Raw genomic sequence first — 12,451 nt, 5'->3', positions numbered from 1 at the left:
GGAGGAGGCAGGGGTGGGGCTGCATGTGGCGGCCAGCCCTGGGGGAAAGCGGCCCCGGGAACCCCGACGTGCCCCAAGGTCGCAGGTACTCACCGGGGGTCCGACTCTGCCAGTGAGGCCAATGGGACCCTGCAGGGCACGGGGACGGGACGCAGGACTTAGCTGGGGCTCTCAGGCACGACCTTCCTTCTGGCACCCTCCCCATCCCCGCGTGTACTCACCCGGTTTCCAGGGTCTCCCTTGGGGCCGGGGTCTCCAGGAAGAGCCACGCCAGGTGCGCCCTGTGGGCGGAAGGGTCAGAAGTCGGGGTGGGGGGCGGCCTCCACCTGCTCTTCCCCAAACACTCCCCTCCACTCACCGGCTCGCCTTTGGCTCCCGCAGCTCCTCTGGGCCCCATGGGCCCCGCGTCTCCCTGGGGGTGACACAGGCGGTCAGCGCCAGCCCCCGGCTCCGGGACCCCCGCCACACAACACTCAGGCCACAACCCTCATGGCCTCCAGAGGCCTCCAACAGGCCCTGCAACCTTGACCTCAGCCACGGAACAGGCTCCCCTCACTCTCCCCAGACTTACCTTGTCTCCTTTGACCCCTGCACCAGCAGGCCCCTGAAAACAAACAGGGCGAACACAGCTTGTCCCCGCCTGGGGGTGACAGCGCCGCAGCCCCAGGGGGGTCACAGCACTGCAGCCCCGGGGCAGTATGTACAGCTGGGAGTGACGGAGCTCAGTCCCCGTCCAGAGGCCCCAGAGTCACCGCTGGGGGCAGAGGCACCGTTGTTCAAGGGGCTGCGCCCCACCCCCTGTGCTGGGGGCCCCCCCTCACTCACCGTGCCGGGGTCCCCGGGGCGGCCAGGCTCCCCCTGTAAAGAAAGGATGGAGGCAGAGATGGGAGAGAGACCCACCTCGGACCAAGGTCTCAGTGTCTCACCTGCCATGGTCCCTGCTATGGGGGCGGGGGTGGGACACTGGCCCCCAGCCCATGACCCACCTTCTCTCCTCGGCGGCCGGTGGGTCCTGGTGGCCCCTGCGCGTGGAGAAAGTGTGAGCCCGGGGAGAGGAGGAGCTCGTGACAGCCCCACCACTGACCCCACCGTCGTCACAGACTCACTTCAGGACCCTCTGCTCCAGGATGCCCAGCGACTCCCGGCGGCCCCTGGGGGTGGGGGGCAGAAATGCTGACGGGGGGGCAGCGGTGGGGGACAGGGGGGGACAGGGCAATGGTGGTGAACAGGGGCTAGAGGCGGGGTGTGGCTGAAGAGGGCTCAGGTGAGACCCAGACACGGGTCTTGGTTGGCTCAAGGCAACCAAACGCCACGTCGTGGGAGGCGAGTTTGGTTCAGCGGGGTCAGAAAGCCGAAGGCCGAGCCCCAGAGTTGGGGGTTAGAGCTGCGCAGGTCAGCACAGATGGGGAGCTTGTGAGGAGCGGTCAAGGGGCAGGGACAGTGGGGGTCAAAGATGACAGGTCTGGAGCGGAAGGGGGCCCAGAGCCCAGGTCAGCGGGCACTGGCTCTGTGGTCAGTGTGGTCAGTGGGCTCACCTGGGGTCCCGCAGGGCCGGGGGTTCCGCGTTGGCCCTGATGGAACAGAACGGGCCGTAGCTGAGCCTGGCCCCACACCCCGACCCCCCTGGAGCCCCAAGAGCGCCCCCAGGTGGCACTTACCTTCTCTCCAGTCTCACCCACGGCCCCTGGCAATCCTCGGTCACCCTGAGGGGCAAGAGACACCAGAGGGGTCTTGACCGTGGAACCCCAGACAAGGTGTTTCACCCTCCGACCACCCCACCTCTGAAACTCCGACCTCTGACCTGGAAGAGCCTGTGTCTCCCAGGCCTCCCGCCTGCCCCAACCCTGTGGGGTCCCCAGGTGTCTCCCCCTCATTCCACACCGCCCCTGAAGTGGCACTTACTTTGGGGCCAGCGTCTCCAGGAGGTCCCCGCAGGCCCTGGAAAAGGGTCCGAGTTTCCGGTTGGGGAACAGGGAGGAGCAGAGGGTCGACGGTAGAGAGTCAGGGCTGGAGCCGCCCCCCACCCCCCAACCCCGTGGCCCCCCTCGGAAGCCCTGGCACGACACTCACCCGCTCTCCCGGGGTCCCGGGCTGTCCTGGGAGGCCTGGTGCTCCGTCCTCACAGTCGCCCTGAAGGACAGACAGACGGGCAGACGGGCAGAAGACCCTGCCCCCGGCGCCCAGAGCCCCCAGAACTGGACGCCAAGCAAGAGACTCGATGTCCTACCTTCTCTCCTTTCTCCCCAGGGGGGCCACCTGGGCCTCGGGGTCCGGGGCCTCCGGGAAGACCCTAGGAGGGAGGGAGTGCAGAGGTGAGCCCCACAGCAGGAGGCCCAGCACCCACTGGCTGCCCCAGCAGGGCCCCCAGCAGCGCCCCCAGCCCCTCTGCCCGCACCACGAGCCCCGCCCCCAGCGTCTTACCGGCAGCCCGGGTTCGCCTGGAGCCGTGCCGCCGTCACCTGGCCCAGGGGGGCCCTGGGGGAGAACGGCCAGTCAGGGGATGGCCCAGGGGAGTCGGGCTCAGCCCACTGCACACCCTGTCCCTCACTTACCCGCTCCCCACGATCACCTTTGTCACCCTGGAAGACAGAACGGGTCATGGCATCATGACTGGGACCACACCTCTCCTCCCCGAGTCACCAGCGGGAATGAGGGTCACGGGGTCCGGTTGGATTATGGAGGTCATGGAGGGACTGAGGGGTCATGGGGGAGGGTCAAGGGTTTGCATGGGCTCAGAATGACCAGTGGGGTTTAAATGGAGTCATCATGTCACTGGATCACATGCAGGTCATGAGACCATATGGGGGTCATGCTGTCACCTTCATAGCTGTTCCAGGAAGTCCTGGGGAACCGCGGGGTCCTGGGTCCCCCAGTGGGCCATGAGGTCCGGGGGGGCCCTGGTCGAGGAGGAAAGTGTAAAGGACAACCCCGCCGCCCCACCCTCGCGCCGCCTCCTGCAACTCCCCGCCCCACAGCACGTGCCACCCCACATCCCAGAACCTACCGGAGGTCCAGGGTCCCCTTTCCTGCCAGGAAGGCCTGGGCCCTCCCCGCCAGTGACCGCTCCAGGCTCTCCCTGCGGGCACAGAGAGGAGCGGGCAGGATCCTGGCCGTGGGGGCCTGGAGGTGGGAGAAGCCCTCACAGGCGTCCCAGCCACTCCCCACGATGCCGCAGGCCCCGCGGGGTCTGGCCCACGGCACCCCAACTCCCCCCCCCCGCCCCTTCCACCTACCGGCTCCCCCTTTGGGCCTTGAGGTCCTCGCTCTCCCTGAGGACAAAGCAGAGCAAAGGGTGACGCTTGGTCTCCGGTGAGTCCGAGGGAGGGCCCCCGTGGGCCACCAGCGCCCCGCCACCCCAGGCCCCCGCTCCGGGAAGATGCCGGGAGAGCAGAGGAGGGACAGCAGACTCACCCGCTCTCCACGAAGGCCAGGCCCCCCTGGGGAGCCCTGCGAAGGGAAGCCAGAGTCAGGGCGGTCGGACCACCCCCCCCACCCCCACTCAGGCAAAGGGCCCCACCACGTGACCCACGAGGGCAGGGCTCACTCACCTTCGGGCCAGGCGGGCCCGCAACCCCAGGGAGGCCAGGGCTGCCTGGATCCCCGTCCGTCCCAGGCCGGCCCTGAGAAAGCGGATCGGTCAGGGCAGGAAGCAGCCTCCCTCAGCGCCCCCCCGCCCCCCGCCCCCGACGCTTGCTGGTGGGGACTGGACTACTCTTCACCGGAGCCCCTCGCCCCACAGGCCCCGAGTGCTGTCAGGTGGGGCGGGGGGCAGAGAAGCAGCTGCTCGGAGCTGGTGGAGCGGAAGCGCAGGCCCGGGGGGCTGCGACCAGGCAGAGGGCCTTCCTGCCCTGGGACGGGACGGGGGACTCCCTGGGGGGTGTCGAGAGCCCACGGGCCTCTCCGCTGCAGACCCCTCCCCAGGGCCTCGGGCGGGCTTCACACTGTCCGGCGGGGCTTCCAGGGGCACCCGTGGTTCTAACTCTGCTCTGTCCCCCTCTCTCCTGAAAACCCTCAGGAGATGTCAAGGCGCGTCTTCGGGGAACCTCAGGGGTCTCCACACTCACCCGGTCGCCCTTTGCAGCGTAGCCTCCAGGGGGACCCTGGGGCCCAGGAGCGCCGGTCCTGCCCTGCGAGGAGAGGGCGGGTGAGGAGGCCACGTGCCAGCGAGGGCACAGAGCACAAGTGTGTGTGTGGCGGGGGGGGGGGGGGGGCACTCACCGGGAGGCCGGGGGGGCCGGGAGGCCCTTCTTGTCCTCGCGGGCCCTGCAAAAGGGGGTCGGTGAGGCCTGTGCTGCCGGCCCCACCCCGCCCCGCACCCAACCCTCCCCTCCCAGAGCTACTCACCCTCTCTCCGGGCTCCCCCTTCGGGCCCTGGGCAAAGACACGCCAGACCAGAGTGAGAGCGGCCCCCCCCGGGGGTGGCCCTCGCCCGCCCGCCGCTCAACCCCAGACACTCACCTCCGGACACTGCACCGAGCAGGGCGGGGGCGGGGGCTGTGGGCACAGGGTCTCCTTGAGGGAGGCAGCTCCACCAAGAGCCCCCAGATCTCCTTTACGGCCCAGCTCCGCGCCCCCTCCCCCCCCAGAGGCCCCTTCCAAACCTGGGTGGGCAAAGCTGCCTGACACAGGGCTGTTGCCAGACTGCCAACCGCCTGGTCCAAGCTCGGACCGTCGTCCGCGGCGAAGAAGGTCTCCGCGGAGTCCACGCCAGGCGCCAGGCGGCGCAGCTGCTCTGGGTCAGCTCCCTTCAGGCCCAGGATCATCACTCTGAGCCCTGAGGAGGGCCCGGCAGCCCGCGTGACGACCCTGCGGGGGGGCGTCCCGTGCCAGACCCACCCCCCCACCCCCGCCGGCCCCGCGCCTACCCGCCGCCTGGGCCTGGCGGATAGGGTTGGAGATGTCGCCCCTCACGGGCTCGTCCACCAGCAGAACCATCACCCCCGGCGCTTGCTGGCGGCGCCCCGGAGCATCTGGCGCCAGCAGGTATCTGAGGGCCATGAGCACGGCCGCGCCTGGGGGGAAGGGCGTGTCAGACCCGGGGCGCCGAGCCCCCAGAGGGGGAGCCTCCAGAGTCACGTCCACTGCGGCCCGTACCCAGGTTGTTCCCACTTGGGTCCATGTAGGGGATGTCGTGGATCTTCTGCAGGATGACGCCGAGGTCATGGGAGCCGTTCAACGGGAACAGGGGGGAGGGCTGGTAGCTGTAGGTGAGGAGGCCGACCTGGGGGGGGGGGGGACACGGAGCAGGGAGGATGACAAAGCAGGGATGGGGGACACAGAGCTGGGGGGCGGGGGAGACTAAACCTGACCCATCAGGGGTCAGCAGTGACGGTAGGGTCGGGAGCCCGGCGGCAGATGAGAGACCTGCACTGGGGGGAAGGGCTGGGAGAGAGCACGGCCCAAGGGTGGGGTGGGGTGGGGAGACTGTAGCCGGCGTGGAGCCCAGGGGGGTGGGGGGAGGCTGGGGCAGACAGGGGTCTAGCAGCTTCTGGGGCCAAACCTGGACCGCCTGTGGCCCAAGAGGCCCAAGGGCAGACACCAGCCGCCCCAGGGCCGCCTTCACGGCCCCGGACCGGTGCGCGTTGTCCCGCGTGGTGTGTAGCAGGAACACCACGTCCATCAGACCACGGGGACACACTGCGGGAGGGGGCCGAGTTACCCACCACACAGTCGCAGCACCCGGCCCCCCCTCGGCCCCGCCCGCCGTGCCCACCGCACCTGGGCTGTGCGTGACAGAGGCCTCAGGACCTCGCACGCCGTCCCGGACAGGTGTCAGGGAGAAGAGGTAGGAGGTGCCGGGCTGCAGCCCGGTCACCCGCTGGGAGCTCGAGATCCCGGGAAGCGTCTGGGAGGCCCCGGCCGCTTCTGCAGAGGACAGCGGCAGACGACGGCGCTCCGTCACGCCGGAGGCCCTCCGTGGGGCCGTGCTGCCGGCCCACCCCCGCCCCGGCCCCCACTTCACCTTCGCCGGGGACGCCGAGGGGTCTCCAGGAGAGGATGTAGCTGGACGCCCCAGACACTGGGTTCCAGGCCAGGGTCACCGAGTCCACTGAAGTGTCCACCACGCGCAGTGCGGTGCTTGGGGCACGAGGGGACTCTGGAGGAGGCGGCGGAGACCAGGGGTCAGGGCCTGCCTCCTGAGAGCCCGGAAGAGAGGGACCTAAGGAGATCCCAGGGCAGGTTCATCCTGGGGGGTCACCCCGGGGCCAGGAGTGGCAGGGGAGCTACAGGAGAGGTCGTTCAAGGTCCTGGGGTGCAGAAAGTCAGGACGGCCATTAGTGGGGGAAAGAGCACACCGGGAAGGGTGGGCCCTCTGGGCTCACCAGTGTACGCAGTCACTTCTGTGGGGGGCCCTTCTCCAGAAGGCCACGAGACACTCAACCACACGTGGTAGAGGGTGGCCGGCTCCAGCCCGTCCAGTTCATAGCTGCTGACCTCAGGCCCCAGGAACCGAGAATGCTCCTGGCCATCTGGGGCAGGCGCGGGGGCGGGGCCAGGAGGCAGGTGGAGGATGTTACAGTGGCAGTGAACCGACCTGCTCACCTCCCTGGCCCCCACCGACCTTACTGACAAGGACCTCGCAGCCTCACTGGCTGACCCCGTGACCGGGCCCACGCTCCTGATTGGCCTGCCCCATTCTTGCCGACCCCGCCCATTTTAGTGACTCTGTCCGACCGACCCCCACGGATCTCACCCATCTGGCTGACTGATCCCCAGATGGTCGCAGACGCGGCAGATCCCCGCTGACAGACCCCGCCCCCTATCCCTGACCTCGCGCACTGCGCTGACCCCGCCTGGCCACCGCCCCACCGCTAGCGGTCCCTCACCGCCCACCGGGGGCACCTCTCACCCTCGGAGCGCCAACGCAGAAAGAAGCCGCGTGCTCCGGGCACCGGCTGCCACTGCAGCCTCAGCGAGGTCTCCCCTCGCTGCACTACGCGAAGCGTCTCCAGGGGTGGTGGCTCCACCGGCGCTTGAGAGAAAGCGTGGGAATCAGGGGGGCTCCACCCCCACTGGTCCCGGCGCCAATCCCACACCAACCGTGGAACGCGCACCACCCCCAACCAATTGGTCCCTCTGTAGGTATCAGCCTTCCTCCGCCTCCATCCTCAGGCCCCGCCCCCACAGGCTCGCTACCAATCTCTGGTCCCCATTCCAATTTCGAGCACAGACCCCACCCCCAAACAGTCCAGGCCATCCCTCCGAGGCTCGCCCCAATCCAAGCTCCTCTTACGCGTGGTGACGACAATGGAGACAGGTGCGCCTTCGCGGTCCCCGACCAGTGCAGTCACTCGCACGGAGTAGCTGACTCCGCCTTCGAGGCCCCGTATTTCTGCTGAGTCTCTGTTTCCTGGTAGTATCTGTTGTTTTGTGGGGCCACCTGCACAGGTGAGCACGGGTCAAGGGTTAGAGGTGGGGGCGGCTAAGCACAGGGGGCCAATCGCAGCCACAGAGGACAAGGGCGGGGTTAGGGCACCGTACCCTCTCTCCGGCCCCAGACCAGTCTGTAGGCTGTGGCTCCAGGGACCCCCACCCAGGTGATCCGCAGGACGTCGCTGGTGGCATTGAGGATCTGCAGCTTTGATACACTGCCCACCGTCTCAGGGTCTGGGGGCAGAGGCAGGGCGAGGGGTCAGAGGTCCCTGAGTGGCAGGCGGAGAACGAGTCGGCAGTGCAGGCGTGGCCGATGCGGAGAGAGGCCCGAAGGTCCGAGTGAGGTTAGTGTGGACAGGTCAGTTCAGGAAGCCCGTGAGAGGGAGGAGGGCAGTGCCTCGGAGTGGGCAGTGTGCGGCAGCCAGGAGTTTGCGGTGGGCGGGCCGCGGGGTGGGCCCGCATGGGGAGGGTCCGCGTGGGGAGGGAAGCACTGAGCAGCGGTGTGGCGGGCAGACGCAGCAGTCAGGGCCGCACAGTGGGGCAGCGGAGCCGATGAGACGCGGCTGGCGGCTGCCCAGGGCCCACTCACCAGTCCTCACCACCACAGAGGTGGGCGGCCCCTCGACGCCGTCCACGCTGGCCCACACGCGCACTGTGTACTCGGTGTCCGGCTCCAGCCTGTCCAGCTCAGCCACCGCGGCTTCCCCGGAAACCAGCCGGGACTTCTCCGGGCCTGGGGGCGAGGACGGAGGCAGCTCCGGGGCTGGCCAGGCTCTGGCCCCGCACCCTGCCCGGACCCTGAAGACACAGCCCGTATTCCCACCCAGACCTGCACCCCGGAGCCCTCCCGAGCCCCCGAGCCCCACCGTGGCTCGGCTGCCAAGAGATCCTATATCTGGTGGCACCAGGAACCTTGCTCCAGGCGATGGTGACCGACGAGCTGCTGCTCTGAGTCACGTGGACTGTCCTCACCGGGCCCAGGGGGTCTGAGGGGGGGGCAACGGCAGGTCTGATGGGGGGCGTGGGGGGGCAGGGGGTATTGGGGCACCCTTTAGAGGGGGCTGCTGAGGCCTGACGGGAGGCCGGTATCTGACAGGAGAAGCGGGGCTCCTGGCAGAGGGGACAGTGGGGACCCAGGTGGCAGGTGAGAGGACCCCGGGGGGGGGGGCGTTAGGAGGCAGCAAGGAGTCTGACAAAGAAGAGGGCCTAAGTCTAAGAGGGGAGTTGGGTCCCGCAGAAAAGGCGGGGCGGGGGCGCCTGAGAGAAGGGGCGTGAATTCGAAGGCGAAGCCAGAGGGGTCACAGGTGAGAGGCGGAGGCAGGGGCCGAGGCGGCGCCCGAGGAGGCAGAGGGAGACGCAGGGACCCCGGGGCCGTGGGCATCAGAGCGGGGGGCCACTGGGGGTCCGAGGGGGGTAAGCCAGGGTGTGAGCGGGAAGGTCCGGGGGCCCGACCGGTGCGAGCCACGATGACCACTGGGCGGCCCTCCTCTCTGCCTCGCAGCGCCGACACGGCCACCTGGTAGGAGGTTCCTGGCCGCAGCCCCGAGATGTCTGTGACGGTGGAGTCTGGGGACAGCGTCTGGCTGGACTCCGGACCTAAGGTCAGGGAGAAGGGTGGGCATGGCTCCCACCCGCCCCCTCGAGCCCCACGCCCTGGTCGCTCCCCTCGGCAACAGCCCCCACCCCCCGCACTAACCAGTGTCCGTCCTCCAGGTGACCCGGAACCCGCTGGCTCCAGGAACGGGTCCCCAGGCCACTCGCACCCGGGTGGCATCTGATGCCACCACCCGCAGCCCTGGGACCACGAGGGAGGTTTCTGGCTCTGGGGGTTAAAGACAGCGGTCAGGGGTCATGACTAGGGCCCGGCGGGTCAGGCAGCGGGCCCCCACGGCACCCCCCCCCACCGCAGCGCTGCACTCACCCCTGCGGACGGTGAGGGTGCCGGCGCCGCCCTCGCGGGCACCCACCCGAGCAGACACTCGCACGGTGTAGCTCAGCCCCGCCCGGACGTCCTCCAAGTCGAAGGCCGTCTGACTGCCGGGAAGCACCAGGGTCCGCTCGACCCCTGAGGGAGAGGGCGGGGCAAGCGGGCCAGGCCGTGAGACAGAGGGAGGCGGGGTCATCAGGGACAGGGACGGGCAGAGACCGGGGGCGGGAGGTCGGTGAGGGACGGGCCACGGTGTGAGAAGGGGGTGTGAGACGAGGCGGGGGAAGGAGGGTCCGTGATGGAGAGTGACGCGGGGTGACCCAGGCCAGGGACAGACGGGGGCGGGACAGGACGGTGGGGGCCGTGGACAGGACGTGAGCCGACGGGTCGCTGATAGCGGCGCAGGGTGACAGGGGACAGCGTCGGCTGGGGACACGGGACGCGGGGTCCACGTGGACAGTGGTCACAGCTGGGGGGTGGAAAAGGAACCCGGAGGAGACTGCGGGACCAGGAGCGGAGGGAGGTGGGGTGAGGGTGCAGCCGGACCCCGAAGGCTGGAACTTCAGTGTGCATGCGGGGGGGGGGTGCTGTCCATGTCCGCCTCACCCTGGGTGCCGCGCACGGTGACGCGGTACTCGGTGGCACCGGGGACGGGCCTCCAGGACACGCGCACCCGCTGCCCTGGCAGCTCGGTGGCCTGCAGATCTGTCACCGGGCCCACGGGCTGCTCTGGCCCTGTTGGAGGACACGGCGTGAGAGGCAGCCTGGGGCCCTGGCCCCCCACCTCACCTGGCCGGGCCCACCGAGCCCTCACCTGTGGGGACCACGGCCGCGGGCGTGGCCACCTCACGGCCCTCCAGCAGGGTGTAGAGCGTGAAGCGGTACTCCGTGGCTGGCTGCAGCCCATCCAGCTGGTGGCGGGTCACGTGAGCGGGCAGCACCACCTTCTGAGGCGTCTCCACACCTGCGCGATGGCGGGGTCAGGGTCAGGCCGGCTGAAGCCAAGCCCCGGCCCTGCCTGCCCGCTGTCCTCCCTGCACTGACCGCTCTCACGCCGCCACTCCAGCCGGTAGCCCCGGGCCTCGGGCACCGCGTTCCAGGAAAGAAGGATGGACGTGGGGCCCAGGATGACCGGGCGCAGCGTCTGCTCCACCAAAGGGTCTGCCCAGGGCACACGGGGCGTTAGCGGTGTCCTCTCCCCCTGCCTGCCTGTCCACCCATCCCCAACAGTGTACCCAGCCTTCTCACCGGTGCGGGCGGTCAGGGAGGTGGTGGACCCCACGCCACGGCCCAGCAGGGCGCTCACGGTCACCTCGTAGTCTGTGCCCGGCTCCAGGCCACGAAGCCACACTGACCCCTGCCCAGGGCCCAGCTCCTGCTGCTGCGTGGCCCCACCTGCATGGGGCGCACAGAGGGCTCAGGGGTCATGCAGACTCAGGGCTCTGCCGTCCCGTGTGAGGTGCGGGGACCCCCTTCAACCCACACCTCCTGCTCACCTCTGAGGAGCCTCCACGTCACTCGGTAGCCAGTGGCCCCCGGCACGCTCCGCCAGGCCACCAGCAGGCTGTGCGCCGTGGTGTTCTGGATGGTCAGCTCCGGCCCCTCCAGGGCGGCTGGGGGAAGGTTGGAGTTAGTTAGTGGTTAGTGGTTAACCTCCAGGGGTTAGTGGAGTCAGGAGTGGGGAGGGGCTGGTGGGGCGGGCTGTCGGTGGGGGGGGCGGGGTCAGAGGGCAGCAGGGTGCTCACTGGTCCGAGCAGTCCCGCTCACGGCCTCCCCGATGCTGTTGGCGTACAGGGCCACTACGGTTACTTGGTACTCGGTCAGTGGCCGGAGGTCCTGCAGCCGAACGCTGGTTTCACCGGCGGGGACGCTCACCTGCCCGGGGTCAGAGGTCACTCAACTTGCCCAGCCCAGTCCTGACTCTCCAACTCCCCCTCCCCCGTCCTACCCCCCGCCGCCCCTGACGTCTTTACCTCCCGCCGCTCGTCTTTACCTCCCGCCGCTCGCTCGGCAGTGGCTGTCCCAGGCCCGTCAGGGGAGTGTACTGGACCTTGTAGCCGGTCACAGGGCCGCCGGCCGCCGTCCACTGGACTCTCAAGGACTGACTGCCCGGCTCAGACAGCACCAGGTCTCGCGGACCAGAGGTGGAGTCATCGGCTGGGAAGGGGGAATCAGGCGGCAGGATCAGGGGTCAGCTCTTACGGTGGGGTCAAGGGTCAGGAGCACAGCGGTCTGGGCGCCACCTCCAGGGCAGGATAGGAGGACCGCACCCCCGGCCGGCTGTCTGTCCGGAGCACGGGAACGGGGCTCGGGGTTGGGGGGTCTGGGCCAGGGCGCACACGCACACGCACACGGCGGGCAGGTGGGCGGGGACTCACGGGGCAGGGTCACGGGCACGCCTCCGGCTGTCGTGCACACCCTCCGGGAGACGAGGGGCAGCAGCGTCCTCAGGATGCTGAAGTCGTTGACGAAGAAGAAGAAATCGCTGGTCGGCTGTGAGGCAACTCGCTTCAGCTCCTCGGGGTCCGCGTTCTTGATCCCTGAGGTGACGTCCAATCAGGGCTCCGCTGCCCACGTGCTCCCGGGCCGGCCCCTGCCCCAGCCAGCCTGGAACCCCAGCCGGGCACTCACCCACGGCAAACAGCTTGACCCCCTGGCCCTTCAGCTTCTGGGCAGCGGGGTCCACCAGGTCCTGGGACTTCCCATCGGTGATGAGGATGCAGACCTGGGCGGGTGCGGGGGCCAAGTCAGGGCTGCCTGGGGCAGTGACACTGGGGTCCCCCTGGGGGGCGTGGCGGGTGGGGAGAGAGGTCACCTTGGGGACGCCGGGTCGGGCCAGCTGGGGCAGGAAGACGCGGTCTGCCACGTGGAGAATCGCGGCCCCCGTGCGCGTGTTGCCCCCCTTGTAGCTGAGGTCACGGATGGCGCGGACCACCTCTTCCCCGGAGCCGAGCGCGTCCAGGCCAAACTCTGTCCTGCGGGGGTTGGGGAGCAGCAACAGGCCGGGTCCTTTTCTGGCCCTGGTCTCGGGGTGGGGGGGGCCTCTGGGGTGAGGGTTGTGAGCACCAGCCCCCCTGAGGGTCCACCCCCCTGGTCCTCCGACTCCCGCCCTCCACCCATGAAGCCCCCGAGTTAACAGACTCTTCAGGT

The 12,451-nt window shown here is 69.4% G+C and overlaps 1 protein-coding gene across 1 annotated transcript in view; it reads right to left on the bottom strand.

Moving 5' to 3' along the window:
* The window catches only part of COL7A1 (collagen type VII alpha 1 chain), a 30,615-nt gene that overhangs the window by 16,731 nt on the left and 1,433 nt on the right, over positions 1-12,451 (bottom strand). The window contains exons 4-51 of the mRNA XM_045856877.1: positions 12,117-12,276; positions 11,933-12,026; positions 11,680-11,841; positions 11,295-11,458; positions 11,047-11,176; positions 10,798-10,914; positions 10,550-10,696; positions 10,346-10,462; positions 10,116-10,265; positions 9,908-10,036; positions 9,296-9,439; positions 9,071-9,196; positions 8,827-8,970; positions 8,241-8,360; positions 7,964-8,107; positions 7,483-7,608; positions 7,235-7,381; positions 6,851-6,973; positions 6,324-6,470; positions 5,963-6,097; positions 5,719-5,865; positions 5,501-5,637; positions 5,095-5,221; positions 4,866-5,012; positions 4,602-4,774; positions 4,459-4,494; positions 4,345-4,371; positions 4,219-4,263; positions 4,065-4,127; positions 3,549-3,620; positions 3,412-3,447; positions 3,234-3,269; positions 3,005-3,076; positions 2,820-2,897; positions 2,553-2,579; positions 2,422-2,475; positions 2,228-2,290; positions 2,071-2,130; positions 1,903-1,938; positions 1,659-1,703; positions 1,536-1,571; positions 1,107-1,151; positions 987-1,022; positions 826-858; positions 572-604; positions 359-412; positions 222-281; positions 94-129 (exon numbers count right to left, since the gene is read on the bottom strand). Coding sequence (XP_045712833.1) covers positions 94-129; positions 222-281; positions 359-412; positions 572-604; positions 826-858; positions 987-1,022; positions 1,107-1,151; positions 1,536-1,571; positions 1,659-1,703; positions 1,903-1,938; positions 2,071-2,130; positions 2,228-2,290; positions 2,422-2,475; positions 2,553-2,579; positions 2,820-2,897; positions 3,005-3,076; positions 3,234-3,269; positions 3,412-3,447; positions 3,549-3,620; positions 4,065-4,127; positions 4,219-4,263; positions 4,345-4,371; positions 4,459-4,494; positions 4,602-4,774; positions 4,866-5,012; positions 5,095-5,221; positions 5,501-5,637; positions 5,719-5,865; positions 5,963-6,097; positions 6,324-6,470; positions 6,851-6,973; positions 7,235-7,381; positions 7,483-7,608; positions 7,964-8,107; positions 8,241-8,360; positions 8,827-8,970; positions 9,071-9,196; positions 9,296-9,439; positions 9,908-10,036; positions 10,116-10,265; positions 10,346-10,462; positions 10,550-10,696; positions 10,798-10,914; positions 11,047-11,176; positions 11,295-11,458; positions 11,680-11,841; positions 11,933-12,026; positions 12,117-12,276 — 4,540 coding nt within the window. The remainder of the gene's footprint in view (positions 1-93; positions 130-221; positions 282-358; positions 413-571; positions 605-825; positions 859-986; positions 1,023-1,106; positions 1,152-1,535; positions 1,572-1,658; positions 1,704-1,902; positions 1,939-2,070; positions 2,131-2,227; positions 2,291-2,421; positions 2,476-2,552; positions 2,580-2,819; positions 2,898-3,004; positions 3,077-3,233; positions 3,270-3,411; positions 3,448-3,548; positions 3,621-4,064; positions 4,128-4,218; positions 4,264-4,344; positions 4,372-4,458; positions 4,495-4,601; positions 4,775-4,865; positions 5,013-5,094; positions 5,222-5,500; positions 5,638-5,718; positions 5,866-5,962; positions 6,098-6,323; positions 6,471-6,850; positions 6,974-7,234; positions 7,382-7,482; positions 7,609-7,963; positions 8,108-8,240; positions 8,361-8,826; positions 8,971-9,070; positions 9,197-9,295; positions 9,440-9,907; positions 10,037-10,115; positions 10,266-10,345; positions 10,463-10,549; positions 10,697-10,797; positions 10,915-11,046; positions 11,177-11,294; positions 11,459-11,679; positions 11,842-11,932; positions 12,027-12,116; positions 12,277-12,451) is intronic.

This window comes from Phyllostomus hastatus, unplaced genomic scaffold, assembly GCF_019186645.2.
Source record: "Phyllostomus hastatus isolate PE091 unplaced genomic scaffold, TTU_PhHast_1.1 phas_scaffold_129, whole genome shotgun sequence".
NCBI classification, from domain to species: Eukaryota; Metazoa; Chordata; class Mammalia; order Chiroptera; family Phyllostomidae; genus Phyllostomus; species Phyllostomus hastatus.
This window is presented reverse-complemented; position numbering and strand designations above follow the sequence as displayed.